Below are 16,244 nucleotides of genomic sequence, written 5' to 3' on the forward strand. Positions count from 1 at the left end.
TGCACACCTCCACCACTGTGTTGCTATGCTCCTGGTGACAGAGTGGTCATTAGCTGTTCTTGCAAGGAGGTCAGGTTGCATCCCACTCCTGGACTCAGAGTGTAGTGGTCTTCTGTTGACACCCCGGTGTGGGCTGAGATGCCCTACTCTTGGAATGATGGCCAAGTGTAGGGCTGCCCCTGGTGCCCAAATGCTTAGGCAGTAGTTCATGTCCTGGGTGAGGCAGGAGTGTCTGCGTACTCGGTGTGGTGCAGATTACCACAGGATGCCTTGCTGTTCGAAGATGACAAGCTAGTTCATGTGTCCTTAAATGGTTCAAATGGCTCTAGGCACTATAACATCTGAGGTCATCAGTCCTCTAGACTTAGAACTACTTTAACCTAACTAACCTAAGGACATCACACACATCCATGCCCGAGGCAGGATTCAAACCTGCGACCGTAGCAGCAGTGCGGTTCCCAACTGAAGCACCTAGAACCACTCAGCCACAGTGTCCGGCCTGTCCTTAAATACTGTTTCTCTGTGTTGTTGTCACAATAGCACTGGCATTAGTGGGTCATGCAGAAAGGCATTGCACTGTTGGTTCTAAATTTTGTTTATAACTTTAAGCCTTTACAATTCTTTGGGATCATGCCTTTTGCTTACCTTTGATGAAATCAAAATAAGGTTTTCAAGTTATTACATGCATCTCTTCAGTTTAAACACAAATAAAAAAAATAGGGAAAAAGAAAAAGCACACAGTTGTCAATGAAAACGTTTGTTTATTTAAAATAAAATTTATGATCATTCAAAATTAAATGAAAATTATTGAACAAGAATATGATTTGCTTTTTACCATCTACTGAATCAGATTTCTTGCTGCTGCTGCTTATCATTACAACTGATATGGAAACAATCTGCTCCAGACTTCCATTCGCTCTTGATATAGATTTTCCTTCAATACCAATTGGGAGTCAATATCCAGATATGTTAGTTTTTCTGGTTTCATAGGTTCCCAGGTAATGTTACTTGTGACTGAAGAACTGGGTGGTGTAGGATTTCTGAGACACAATAATAATGGACTGCATTAGTCATCATGCATAGAAGTTCAGAAGAACTTATTTCATGTATTTAAATAACAACTTCTAAAAGAACTGCAAAAGGCATTTAACCACATTTATCTGTCTACAAGAGAAAGTTTTTAAAAAATTTAAGCATCTGTTAGCAAACAGCTCCTCAGAATACTCCTTAGTTAGAGGTAATGCAGAAGATGAAACTGCAAATTAAAACAATTAAGGAGCAGAGGGCCAAAGGAACTGCTTTGAGCAGGCTATTCATCTGCCATTACCAACAACTAAGCCTAACTGCTGTGTATGTAGTCACATTGTTCACAGCAATGTATCACCAGAGGGCACCACCTCACAAGCACACTCTGTGCCAAGGGTCGCTCTGTTCTGATCTGTTGCCACCTAATTATGCTTATGCCAACTGAACCTACATCTTCAAGATTAATCTTCATTACACACTTAGGGGCCTGGCAGAGGGTTTTATGAACCACCTTCACTCTAACAACATTTGGAAAAAATGAACACTTAAATCTTTCTGTTCAAGCTGTAATTTCTCTTATTTTATTATGGTGACAATTTCTCTCTAAGTAGGCTGGTGTCAATAAAATGTTTTCATATTCAGAGGAGAAAGTTGGTGATTGACATTTTGTGAAAAGATCTCGTCCCAGTGAAAAACTTCTTTTTGTTTTAATGATTGCCACTCTAGCTCACTTGCCATATCTGTGACACTATTTCCCCTGTTTCATGACAATACAAAACGGACTGCCCTTCTTCGAACTTTTTTGATGTCTTCCATCAACCCTATTTGGTATGGATCCCACAATGCACAACAATGCTCTAGCAGAGGACAGACAAGCATATCTTAGGCAGTCTCTTTAGTAGACCTGTTGCATCTTCGAAGTGATCTGCCAATAAAATGCAGCCTCTGGCTTAACTTCCCCACCACATATCTGTGTGATCGTTCCCATTTAAGATGTTTGAAAATGTAATTACTAAGTAATTTCTTTTTGTACTCTCGTGGATGACCTCACACAAAAGTCATTTTTTGAACCATACAGATACTTTGTCTAAATCATTTTGCAGTTGGTTTTGATCTGCAGACGACTTTATCAGATGGCAAATGACAATACCATCAGCAAATAATCTAATAAGGATGCTCATATTGTGTCCTCAATCGTTTATATAGATTAGGAACAGTAGAGGTCCTATAACACTTCCTTGGAGAATGCCATGTGTCACTTCTGTTTTTTTTTTTTTTTTTCAATTTTCTGTCAATTACTATGTGCTGTATGTGCATGTAAAATGATAAGGGGAGTGACTGTCAGGAATGGCAGGAGACATTCCGTGTTGTTGCATTAAAACTGCCAAGGGGAATGGGGCGATTATGGGAAGACACCATTTGTCACCTGCTGAACTTCAGGCACTGCTACCATTAAAAATGTGCACAATAATATGTTGCCTCTAGGGGTAGCTTAATGTAGGCAGCACATGGAGATAAATTAATATCTTTCGATTAGTGCCGCTTTTCTCTGCTTCTGGCAGCACATGCAATAATTTCATCATGGACAAACAGTACTTTGACAGTTCTGACAGCAAGTCATGAATCCAGACCACAACTGAGGCGATTCTCACATGGGCATGCAATTTGATTAGAAATCTTTTTTGAGGAATGGTGTCAAAATCGTTTTGGAAATCAAGAATATGGAAACAATCTGAGGTCCTCTTGTAATGAAGAGGGTGGATTCTTCTAACTGTTATGTTATCTCCCCAACATATTTATTGTTTTTCCCTCAATTTTCATGATGTCTCCAGCCTTGTTATTCTTATGACATTTGCACAGTACCTAAAGTTCCAAATATTGACCCAGGGTTTAACCAACTTAACTTTATTATCTGCTAGCTTAGAGCCTGTTGCTTTGCTCACGTAGACTGTATAGGATGCACAGATATTTTTGTTTGTTTTTAAATCTAATCTTTAAGTTGTTCACAAATTGGAATACCTTCTAAGTTTTTCATGCTAACTGATGCCCTGGTAGCAGAGTCTTTTCTGAATGTACTTCTGATCAATAAGCAATTCTGGTAGCCAGAGTTCAAGGTTTAGTTAATCATGCCTTTTGCACTCTTGTGGAGATATTTCCATATAAACTTTTGTGTTCTAGCACATATTTCTTTATATCTAACTGAAAAGTGAAATAATGGTTTTCACGGATGTAGCTTTAAATTTTTTTTAATATAACGAAATATGTTCTTAAAAATTTTTGTCCTATTTCACCCCCTTACACACTGAATTTCCAAAAACACTGAAACATATTTTTTTATTTGTAACTGAGAAGTCAAATACCAATTATCATAGATGTAGCTTTAAAAAATATCTTTCTCTGATTGAGAAACCAGATACCAGTTTTAATGGGCATAGCTTCAAAATTGCCTTAATAGCATGTTTTCAAAAATTATTTCATCTCATATTTCACTCCCTTAGGGACGGAATTTCAAAAAATGCCTTCGTAAACAACACCTACAATATAAGACCTTTCCAGATTTCAAGTTTCTGTCCCTAGTGGTTGGTTCTGGGTAACGTCGAGTCACTGAATGTGAGTCAGTCAGTTGTAACATTGCCATATAAAGATTACGTTCCTTCAGTTGTCAGGAGTTAATGAGCTAGCTAATTTACCTAAAAACCATGCTAATAACATATCACCAGTAATAAAATTCTGCTGTCGTTGTTCATTTGTAAACATATACCTGATTACTGGCTTCCTAATAAAGTAGATCAGACATTTAAATAAGGAATGTATTCTTACAACCAATGATGAAAACATGCTGCAACACTTGCACTTATTTAATTCCAAAATAATTAAGATCATTAGTTAAAACACTGTTACTGATAAAGAATCCCACATTTAGACAAACTAGCCAGTGTAATTCATTAGAAATTATTGTTGTATTTTATAGTTCTTTTCAAAACAAATCTCCATCCACTATTCAGTTATTTGAAAATGTAAATCTTTAATAGTAATTTATGAAAATCTGATAAACAACAATAGGCAAATTCAGTTTTAATTATTATAAACTTGGAAGCCATTTTAAGTCAATCTGTGGTACATTTGAAAGAGCATGACTTCTGTCAACCAATACTGAGAAATGTACTGCAGGCAAGGTAGTATACAGTATATCAGAAAATGTATTGTGATTTTCTAAGTTTTGTCTCCAAGAGTTCACCCCATGTTCATTGACTGCTTTTAATGATTGACTGTGAACTTCTAATTAATATCATGAACTGTGTTAATCATTCAGTGATAAGTAAAGTAATGCAATCTATGACAATAGTATCTCACTGTGAACTGTATTATTTCCCACTGATAATTAATGTGCATGTAGAGTTTACACAGATTTGACTGCTAGATCTGGAAGATCATGTATTAAAAATTTCATACAGTGACTGTTAAGTAACTGTTTGCCACACATGAATGTTTGTGAATAGTTACTTCAGTGTTAGGTTACTGCACTCAAACAATCAGATTATAGGATATCAACCAAGTATAGTATGTGGCTAACTGTTTATCTGTTCATAATTTAAGTAGAAATCAAACAATGTAAAATCCAGGATGGAATGTAACACTATTATGAGAAGGAAAGTTGCCACTCACCATATAGTGGAGATCCTGAATCGCAGATAGGCACAACAAAAAGACTCTCACAATTAAAGCTTTTGGCCATTAAAGGCTTCGTCAGCAATAGACACATGCACACGCACACACACTCACACACACACACATGACTGCAGTTTGTGTGAGTGTGTGTGCATAGTGTGTCTATTGTTGATGAAGGTCTTAATGGCCAAAAGCTTTAATTGTGAGAGTCTTTTTGTTGTGCCTATCTGCAACTCAGCATCTCCTCTACATGGTGAGTGGCAACTTTCCTTCTCATAATATTGTCATAATTTAGGTAGATGAGACATGAACTGGACATTAACATTAGTTCATTCAGCAATCAAAGGGCAATTACAGTGTTTGAACTGTAATCTTGGTGTAGACTACATCATTGACAATAGCCTACTTTTGACAACCTCTTTTCAGCCAGATTCGACAGGACACAGCTGCCGAAGCATACTTGTATAGGAAATGGTTAGGTTACACCTTTTCAATAGCGCTCATAACTTCATGAGAATAAAGAACTAGTCGTGTTTCACTACAATGATATTTTCTGAATTCATGTTGGCTATTTGTGAATAAATCCTTTTCTTCCAGGTAACTAATAATGTTTGAACAGAGTACATGTTCCTAAATCCTACTGCAAATCACAGATTGATGCCAGTGATCTGCATGTGTAATTCAGTGGATTATTCCTATTTACTCTTCTTGCTTTAGTGATGCTGTGATTGGTAATATTACCACTGGCATTACACAACGAAGGTATTCATATCTTGGCACTGGTGTACTTTACATATAAACAAAATCCCTTTTGATTTTCTGTAAGATTTCGTTTTGGAAGCTGTTAAAAGCATCTTTTATTGAAGTCTGTGCTAATTGTAAGTTTTGAGCTTCAGTAAAATATTGCCAGTCTTGGTAGATTTTGTGTGCTTTTAAATTTGGCATGCTTTTTAGTTGTTTCTGCAACAGTGCTCTGACTTGTTTTATGTACTATAGGGGATCAGTATCATCTTTTATTAATTTATTTAATATAAACTTCTCAATTGCCACAGATACTATACAGATAGGGAAAAAAATCTGTAGCACCACACATAATTTACAGAGAATAATGAAATTTTGGGAATACATTTGTCTAGGTAATATAATTAAATGATTAACATATCAAGATCAGCAGTTAATACCAGTACAATATAAGCCGTTATAAACCTGAAATGGTGGTTCATTAATAACCAATGGGACTGCCATAATGTTGAATACAAGTATGGAAATGTACATGTGTTGTGGTGTACAGGTGACAGATGTCAGTTTGTGGTATGGAGTTCCATGTCTGTTGCACTCAGTCAGTCAATACAGGGACAGTTAATACTGTTGGTGGAGGAAGCTGGAGCTGTTGTCTGATGACGTCTCATATGTGCTCAATTGGAGAGAGATATGGTGATTCAACAGACCAAGACAACATACTGACACTCTGTAAAGCATGTTGGAAAACACTCCCTGGAATTCTGCACATGAACATCACCACAACAGGTCAAATCACCATACTGACACACAAATTTGTAATCAGCATGCATGGAATAATCATGGATTGCTCCTGCTATCATATAAAAGTGCACCCTAGACCATAACTCCAGGTGTAGGTCCAGTGCTTCTAGCATGTAGATGGGTTGATTGCAGGCCCACTACAGGCCTCTTCTAATCAACACAAAATTGTCACTGGCACCAAGGCAGAATCAGGTTTTATCAGAAAACATAATGGATCTTCACCCTGCCCTCCAATGGGCTCTTGCTTGACACTGCTGAAGTCGCAAATGATGGTGGTTTGGATCAGTGGAATGTAAGCTACAGGGAAACTAGCTCAAAGCTTTCCTTGAAGTAACTGATTTGTGAAGTTGTGTCACTGTAGTGTCAACTGCTGCTCAAATTGCTGATCCAGATGCAATATGATGTGACAGAGCAATACAACGAAAACTATGGTCTTCCCTATCGGAAGTGCCACATGACTGTGTGGAGACTGGTCTCCTTGCGCCATACATTCTTGTGACCACTACTGTCAGCAATCATATACAGTGGCTACATTGATGCCAATATTCATTTCAATATTGCAGGCCTGTTAAATTACCCCATTCAAACAAAGTTAGGTGTTGATAATGGTGTCTTTGTCACTTTAAAGGCATTCTTGACTAACATTGATTCACCACATCCAATCTCGTAGGTAACAAACGCTCATGATTGTTACAGCATTTATTTAAAGCAAATCCTATTTACACACTCACAGTGGTGCCACTAGCGCCATTCTTATGCAACTGGCACTAAATTTGAATATACATAATCTTTCAGATGTCCAAACACGCCTACCAATTTTTGTGTTTTGCACAGCTCCTTCTTGGTGCTGCATTTTTTTTTTCTGTCAGTGTATTTCCTTGAATTTAAGCCACATCTGGTCTACACTTACATAGTCAGCTGGGAAGGAGTGGAAACAGTCGAGTGAATTTTTATCTGCATTTTTAGATGGATGTATTCTGCATTTACTTTTGGTGGATTTGGATGGTGTAGTGTTCAGTCTCACTACAGCGACCTTGTGGTAACTAATCTCTGTATCTGTCAAGATGCTCTCTATTTACTCAGAATTAGACTAGGTTAATATTTGTTCCACAGATCATGAATAAAATACTTTGTGATGATGTGGCACATGTGTCAATTTTTTTCTTTACATGGCATAACGCAATTTTTTAAATTTTATTTTAATGATTGTAAAATGACTAATTTATATCTAAAAATTCATCTATTGAGTAGGAGGAGTTGTCATTCAGAAATTCTTTGAATTTGTTTTTAAATGCTGGTTGGCTAGCAGTCAGACTGACAAAGATTTTTGTGGCATCATAATTCACCCTTTCCTGTGCCAAAGATAGATTTAACCCATAATAATGAAGAGCATCTAGTGTTGTAGCTATGCACATTGCTATTGCTTTTGAATTTGAATGGGTTACTGGTAACAAATTTCATAAGGAAATATACATGATGTGAAGCTACTGCGAATATCCGTAGTTCGTTAAATAAATGCTGCAAGATGATCTTAGGTGGGCTCCAGCTATTATTCGAATTACATGCTTTTGTGGGAGTACTTTTTTACTTAATGATGAATTATCCCACAATATGATGCCACACAAAGGCAGTACATGAAATGAGGCACAGTGAGCTAATTTACTATTATGTTTATTGCCAAAATTTTGCAATAAACCTTGCTGAAATTTGCAATATCTCTAATAGCATAAGCAGCTGAAGTAAAATGTTTCACCACATCATCAATGTGTTTCACCCAAAACAATCTTTCATTAATGTGCATATATAAAATTTTTGAATGTACTGCCTTTGCTAGAGATTTCTGTTCAAAGTATGGTGTTATGCCACCTACTATACAGAATTGTATATACCGTGTTTTATCCAAATTTAATGAGAGGTGATTTGCATAAAACCACTTAATAATTTTCTGAAAGACATGATACACAATCTCCTCCACCAATTCTTTTTGTTTGGTGTGATTACTACACTTTTATCACATGCAAACAGAACGAGCTTTATATAACTTTGTGAATACAGAGTGGCGTGTCACTAATACACAAGTATATTAAGAACAGTTAGGGACCCAAGACTGAATTCTGTGGTATCCAATTCTTCTCGAGTTCAAGGAATACGCTGCTGGTTTGCACATTATGTGAACTGTTTGTTTCCACCTTCCACACTTTTCCAGAAAAATATCAATTAAACCATATTGCACTGTCCCCATTCATACCACAATACTTAAGTTTATCTAGAAAAATTTAATGATTCACACAGTTAAAAGTCTTTGAGAGATCACAAAAAATCCCAGTTGGTGATGTTCTGTTATTCAGAGGCTTTAATATTTGATCATTGAAGTATATATTGCATTTTCTGCTGAAAAACCTTTCTGAAAACCAAACTGATATTTAGTTAGTACTTTTCTTCAACTATGTGGAGCTACTCTGGAATATATTACTTAATTTACTACTTTTTCAAGAATTTTGGATAGAGCTGTCAGAAATGAGATTGGGCAATAGTTGTTGGCCTCAGACATATCCCACTTTTTATGCAATGGCTTAACAACAGTATATTTCAGTCTATCAGAAAAAAATGCCCTGTTTCAGTGAGCTTATAGATCTATGGCTGAGATTGTTACTTATCTGTTGCGAACAAGGTTTTAGTACTGTGCTGGAAATACCACCAATTTCATGCATACCTTTACTTTTGAGTGAGTTTACTGTTTTCCCAATTACAGAAGGAAGGGTGGGTACAATTTCAACTGTACCAAATTGCATAGGTATTGTCTCTTCCCTACATACATCTTGGCCTTTTCTAATGAGCACTTGGATCCTATTTTCTCTGTGACACTTAAAAATTGATTATTAAAAATATTTTCTACTTCTGACTTTTCACCCAGTTCAATGGTAATACAGTCTTCTTGTGCTTTTGGTTGTCCTGTTTTCCTTTCAACAATATTCCAAATTGTTTTCATTTTACTGTCAGGGATGCTAATCCCAGACACATACCTTGGACTTATAATTTTCCTTCATACTGTACAGTAGGTTTTATAATATCTGACTGTTTCTGGGTCATTACTCTTTCTTACTGTTAGATACATTCCTCTTTTCCCATTACAATATATTTTTATCCCTTCAATAATTCATGGTTTTTAATATGGTTTCTTACTATTATATTTCACTGTTTTCAAATATACTCACAAACATATCATGAAATAAGTTATATTTTACATTAACGTCAGTTTCCCAGTATACTCTATCCCAATATAACTGCTGCAAGATTACTCTAAAATGTACAATTGTTAAATTGTAATTCAGTTGTTAAATTGTTAATTGAATACACCAGTTTGGGGGATTGTTTTGTATTAATGTGTGGAGCTATGTAATATACTGTAACTAGCTGTACATCACAATCAGAAAGATTATTCTTAACAGAATAAATGTTTATTTGAATAAGTTTATCTTGGTATATGAAAATATTATCTACCAGTCTGCTGCTTTCCTGTTGTACGTGAGTAGAAAAATCAGTAACTGATGTCAAATTGAAAGAACTAAGTGATAATTTGAAGTCGTTCTTCCTATCAGACCCTTTTGCAAAATCTACACTGAAATCCCCACAAATAATAATTTGCTTCCGTCTGTCTGACAGGTAACATGAAAAAGAATCCAAGTTTCTCAGAAATAGATGACGATTTCCCAGTGTGGATCTACATACAGTTACAATTATAAAAGTACAATTATTCAGTTTAAGCTCACAGACGCATACATCTATATATTGGTCTACACAAAATTTTTTAATTTCTAAAGTTTTCATACCAGGATTACTTTTAACATATATGGCCACTCCTCCTTTGTACATATTGTTTCTACTTACATGTGCTGGAAGCTTTACCCACTTACATTCACCTTTTCCATTAATATATAATGTTCTGACAGGCATAGTACATCTATAACATCCTCCACTTCTAAATCTTCCTAAAAAATGGAAAGCTCATTTACTTTGTTTTTTAACCCCCTGATATTCTGATGCAACATACTAACATTATTTTTCACTGTGCTTTTGTGAGAATCTTGCGATATTTTAACATCTTTAATATCTGCCTGTCTGAGCTCATTAAGCTAGATTCTTTTCAATGTTGTATTACTGGACACTGATCTTAGCCTAAAAGTGAGGTACCCCCATGAGTTTCAGTGCCACCTCACCCCCCCCCCCCCCTAAAGATTTTGCTATCAATCTAACCAATTTACCCTTCTCTTTCCTACTGAGATGTATGTCATGCCTAGTGAAATACCACCTACCAATAGCATCAACAGGAACCAAACCCATGTTCTGACCTAATAGCCACCCAAAGCAGCTGATCTAACTCCACATTAACCCAGCTTACTGTTCAGTTACCCCCCCCCCCCCCCATGAACCATGGACCTCGTCGTTGGTGGGGAGGCTTGCGTACCTCAGCGATACAGATAGCCGTACCGTAGGTGCAACCACAACGGACGGGTATCTGTTGAGAGGCCAGACAACCGTATAGTTCCTGAAGAGGGGCAGCAGCCTTTTCAGTAGTTGCAGGGGCAACAATCTGGATGATTGACTGATCTGGCCTTGCAATATTAACCAAAACGGCCTTGCTGTGCTGGTACTGCGAACGGCTGAAAGCAAGGGGAAACTATGGCCGTAATTTTTTCCGAGGGCATGCAGTTTTACTGTATGGTTAAATGATGATGGCGTCCTCTTTGGTAAGATATTCTGGAGGTAAAATAGTTCACCCCCATTTGGATCTCCGGGCAGGAACTGGTCAGGAGGATGTCGTTATCAGGAGAAAGAAAACTGGCGTTCTATGGATCGGAGCGTGGAATGTCAGATCCCTTAATCGGGCAGGTAGGTTAGAAAATTTAAAAAGGGAAATGGATAGGTTAAAGTTAGATATAGTGGGGATTAGTGAAGTTAGGTGGCAGGAGGAACAAGACTTCTGGTCAGGTGACTACAGGGTTATAAACACAAAATCAAATAGGGGTAATGCAGGAGCAGGTTTAATAATGAATAGGAAAATAGGAATGCGGGTAAGCTACTATAAACAGCATAGTGAACGCATTATTGTGGCCAAGATAGGTACGAAGCCCACGCCTACACTGTAGTACAAGTTTATATGCCAACTAGCTCTGCAGATGACGAAGAAATTGAAGAAGTGTATGATGAAATAAAAGAAATTATTCAGATAGTGAAGGGTGATGAAAATTTAATAGTCATGGGTGACTGGAATTCGGTAGTAGGAAAAGGGAGAGAAGGAAACATAGTAGGTGAATATGGATTGGGGCTAAGAAATGAAAGAGGAAGCCGTCTGGTAGAATTTTGCACAGAGCACAACTTAATCATAGCTAACACTTGGTTCAAGAATCATAAAAGAAGGCTGTATACATGGAAGAAGCCTGAAGATACTGACAGGTTTCAGATAGATTATATAATGGTAAGACAGAGATTTAGGAACCAGGTTTGAAATTGTAAGACATTTCCACGGGCAGATGTGGACTCTGACCACAAACTATTGGTTATGACCTGTAGATTAAAACTGAAGAAACTGCAAAAAGGTGGGAATTTAAGGAGATGTGACCTGGAAAAACTGACTAAACCAGAGGTTCTACAGAGTTTCAGGGAGAGCATAAGAGAACAATTGACAGGAATGGTGGAAAGAAATACAGTAGAAGAAGAATAGGTAGCTTTGAGAGATGAAGTAGTGAAGGCAGCAGAGGATCAAGTAGGTAAAAAGACGAGGGCTAGTAGAAATCCTTGGGTAACAGAAGAAATATTGAATTTAATTGATGAAAGGAGAAAATATAAAAATGCAGTAAATGAAGCAGGCAAAAAGGAATACAAACGTCTCAAAAATGAGATCGACAGGAAGTGCAAAATGGCTAAGCAGGGATGGCTAGAGGACAAATGTAAGGATGTAGAGGCTTCTCTCACTAGGGGTAAGATAGATACTGCCTACAGGAAAATTAAAGAGACCTTTGGAGAACCACTTGTATGAATATCAAGAGCTCAGATGGAAACCCAGTTCTAAGCAAATAATGGAAAGCAGAAAGGTGGAAGGAGTATATAGAGGATCTATACAGGGGCGATGTTCTTGAGGACAATGTTATGGAAATGGCAGAGGATGTAGATGAAGATGAAAATGGGAGATATGATACTGCGTGAAGAGTTTGACAGAGCACTGAAAGACCTGAGTCGAAACAAGGCCCCCGGAGTAGACAACATTCCATTAGAACTACTGACAGCCTTGGGAGAGCCAGTCCTGACAAAACTCTACCATCTGGTGAGCAAGATGTAGGAAACAGGCGAAATACCCTCATACTTCAAGAAGAATATAATAATTCCAATCCCAAAGAAAGCAGGTGTTGACAGATGAGAAAATTACTGAACTATCAATTTAATAAGCCACAGCTGCTAAATACTAATGCGAATTCTTTACAGACGAATGGAAAAACTGGTAGAAGCCGACCTCGGGGAAGATCAGTTTGGATTCCGTAGAAATGTTGGAACACGTGAGGCAATACTGACGCTACGACTTATCTTAGAAGCTAGATTAAGGAAGGGCAAACGTACGTTTCTAGCATTTGTAGACTTGGAGAAAGCTTTTGACAATGTTGACTGGAATACTCTCTTTCAAATTATGAAGGTGGCAGGGGTAAAATACAGGGAACGAAAGGCTATTTACAATTTGTACAAAAACCAGATGGCAGTTATAAGAGTCGGGGGATATGAAAGGGAAGCAGTGGTTGGGAAGGGAGTGAGACAGGGTTGTTGCCTCTCCCCAATGTTATTCAATCTGTATTGAGCAAGCAGTGAAGGAAACAAAAGAAAAATTCGGAGTAGGTATTAAAATCCATGGAGAAGAAATAAAAACTTTGAGGTTCTCCGATGACATTGTAATTCTGTCAGAGACAGCAAAGGACTTGGAAGAGCAATTGAACGGAATGGATAGTGTCTTGAAAGGAGGATATAAGATGAGCATCACCAAAAACAAAACGAGAATAATGGAATGTAGTCGAATGAAGTCAGGTGACGCTGAGGGAATTAGATTAGGAAATGAGACACTTAAAGTAGTAAAGGAGTTTTGCTATTTGGGGAGCAAAATAACTGATGATGGTCAAAGTAGAGAGGATATAAAATGCAGACTGTCAATGGCAAGGAAAGCGTTTCTGAAGAAGAGAAATTTGTTAACATCGAGTATAGATTTAAGTGTCAGGAAGTTATTTCTGAAAGTATTTGTATGGAGTGTGGCCATGTATGGAAGTGAAACGTGGACGATAAATAGTTTGGACAAGAAGAGAATAGAAGCTTTCGAAATGTGGTGCTACAGAAGAATGCTGAAGATTAGATGGGTAGATCACATAACTAATGAGGAAGTATTGAATAGGATTGGGGAGAAGAGAAGTTTGTGGCACAACTTAACTAGAAGAAGGGATCGGTTGGTAGGACATGTTCTGAGGCATCAAGGGATTACCAATTTAGTATTGGAGGGCCAGCGTGGAGGGTAAAAATCGTAGAGAGAGACCAAGAGATGAATACACTAAGCAGATTCAAAAGGATGTAGGTTGCAGTAGGTACTGGGAGATGAAGAAGCTTGCACAGGATAGAGTAGCATGGAGAGGTGCATCAAACCAGTCTCAGGACTGAAGACCACAACAACAACAACAACAACAACTGTTCAGTTGGGGCCAATCATACCACATGAATACAGGCATCAACCCAACATTTATAAAGATCAATGCAGCATCTATTTCCACCAGGTCATTCTCAATATTGTAGCCATTGATCCCTATCTATATTGTTTCCTGCTCCACTGACCATCACAACACACTCCTGCTCATTTGTTGCATCGAGGTTAAGGATGTTGACACAACCATTCACATTAGATGTGACTTTCTGAACTAACTGATTAAAATAATTTTAAAGCAAGCATTTAATACAGTTTCTGACCAGGTTTTATATCTACCACCTGCTTTGAACAAGTATTTTTATCAACATATCAAGGGTAGATTGAAGTCACCAACAAATATAATTGTATGAATGGGGTACCTATTTGAGATGACACTCAAGCTTCTTTTAACTGTTCCGCAACTGAATCATCTGAGTTGGAATTCAGTTTCTCCAATAAGGTTGCAGGTACAAGATTATTTCACCACTCAAGAAGCCACTCTTGGTGGGCCCTTAACTACAGTTCCAGTTCGCCCAGTTGCGTTTTGGGCAGTTTACACAGTTGCAGTTCCTGTCACAGTCCATTGCCTGCATCACTCTACAGTTCCAGCAGATGTCTGTTAACAAGTGATTGTCAAACTTTAAATGCCAAGTGTTTGAGTGATATTTATGTCAGAGTCAAACTTATAAACAGTTAGACGCATCAATCCAGACTGAACTTCTATACATTACATAGTTCTCTTTCAATGTATTAGCTTAGTTTCGCACATAGGGCTTGAACTGCAGAGCCATGTGCCATTCATCACTCAAGGCTGAAATTTTCATTGTATGGTGTGTGAGCATGTCAGTTTCTAGCATGCAAGCCAGCTGTCTTGTACAGCAACTATTTTTCTGTAGAAGGATGTTCGTAGTTGGATGCTAGGGGCTTCAAACTTATTTTGCTAAATACAACATTGACCTTTGAAGCTGGTATAGATGTTTTTATTTTATTTGAGGTATGTAATTGATAACTTTCAAATTTTGATACAATTACTGCAGAGATGATATGAAATTTTGATGAAATACACTTCCAGGAAAAAAATTGCACCCTTTCAGAGGTATCCATTTCACTCAAGATTTATTATTGGAACAGTTCATATGGAGTACATGAAATGATTACATTTGTAAATCAACAGCACAAATGGTTCTGAGGTACCAGGTATTGAGTCATGTAGTCTCCATGGGCAGCAATGCAGCACTGACTATGGCATCCAATCAGTTGTACAAATCACGAATGTCCTGGAATATGTTATGCTATGCCTGCTCAACCTGTCTTCATAGTTCTGTAGGAATTTTTGGCTGATAAGTCACATGAGTCACTTCTCGTCCCATAATATTCCATATATGCTTGATTGGAGACAATTACGGACATTATTCTGTCAGGTATGTTGCTGCACATATTACACAGCATATTGAGTTTCGTGGATGGTATGTGGCCCAGCATTATTCTGTTGGGATAACACATCCTTCTTGTTGAAAGAACAGCAAAAGAATGGGTCTAACAACATTCTGCACTACCAGGCACTGGTTAGCATCCCCTCCAGAAACACCAACAGGGAATGAGAGTTGTAACTTATTGCAGGCCAGACCATAAACACTGGTTTTGAGGCAGTGTGTCTTGGAAGAATGCAATCTATGAGACCATGCTCTCCAGGTCTACATCATACGCACAAACGACCATCACTTGTGTCCGGGCAGTATCTGTTTTCATTAATGAAGACCATGGTGCATCATTCCATCTTCCATGTGATCCTCTGATGGCACCAGTCAAGCTGCACAAGTCGATGCTGTGATGAGAGAGGAAGACAGGCTAGAGGCATGCGTGCTCATAGTCTCACTGCTAACGACTGGTTTGCAACAGTTTATGTTGACACGTCTGGGCTCATAAGTCCTCTTATGTGTGCTGTTGTAGCTGTATGATGTGCCACTGCTCCACTTGCAATATAATGATCCTGGCAGGTGTCTGTGCTATGTGGACATCCATAATCTTATCTACAGGTGTGAAAATGTTCACGTGACCACTGATACCAACATTGTTATACAACTGACGTGGCACATCCAACTTGTGTGGCACTTCTCTGCAAGGACCAACTCGTAACTCAGAAGCCCACAACTTGACCCCTTTCAACCTTGCTTAGTTGCCTGTAGGAAGCACAAGTATGTCTCCAAGGCATGGTTGCCTGCTTGGTTTACATGTTCGCACTACACTGAGCTTTATGGCTGTGAGAATTCCCTATTAAAGGGGAGACAAAGATGGTGCT

General features: G+C 37.9%; 1 protein-coding gene across 2 annotated transcripts in view; it reads right to left on the minus strand.

Annotated features, from left to right (window-relative positions):
* Window positions 1-749: 749 nt before the first annotated feature.
* LOC126234343 (esterase E4-like) overlaps window positions 750-16,244 on the minus strand; it is an 80,841-nt gene continuing 65,346 nt past the window's right edge. For both annotated transcript variants that reach the window (XM_049943029.1, XM_049943028.1), the window contains one exon: window positions 750-1,040. In XM_049943029.1, coding sequence (XP_049798986.1) covers window positions 875-1,040 — 166 coding nt within the window. In that variant the 3' untranslated portion in view covers window positions 750-874. The remainder of the gene's footprint in view (window positions 1,041-16,244) is intronic.

Source organism: Schistocerca nitens, chromosome 2 (assembly GCF_023898315.1).
Source record: "Schistocerca nitens isolate TAMUIC-IGC-003100 chromosome 2, iqSchNite1.1, whole genome shotgun sequence".
Lineage (NCBI taxonomy): Eukaryota > Metazoa > Arthropoda > Insecta > Orthoptera > Acrididae > Schistocerca > Schistocerca nitens.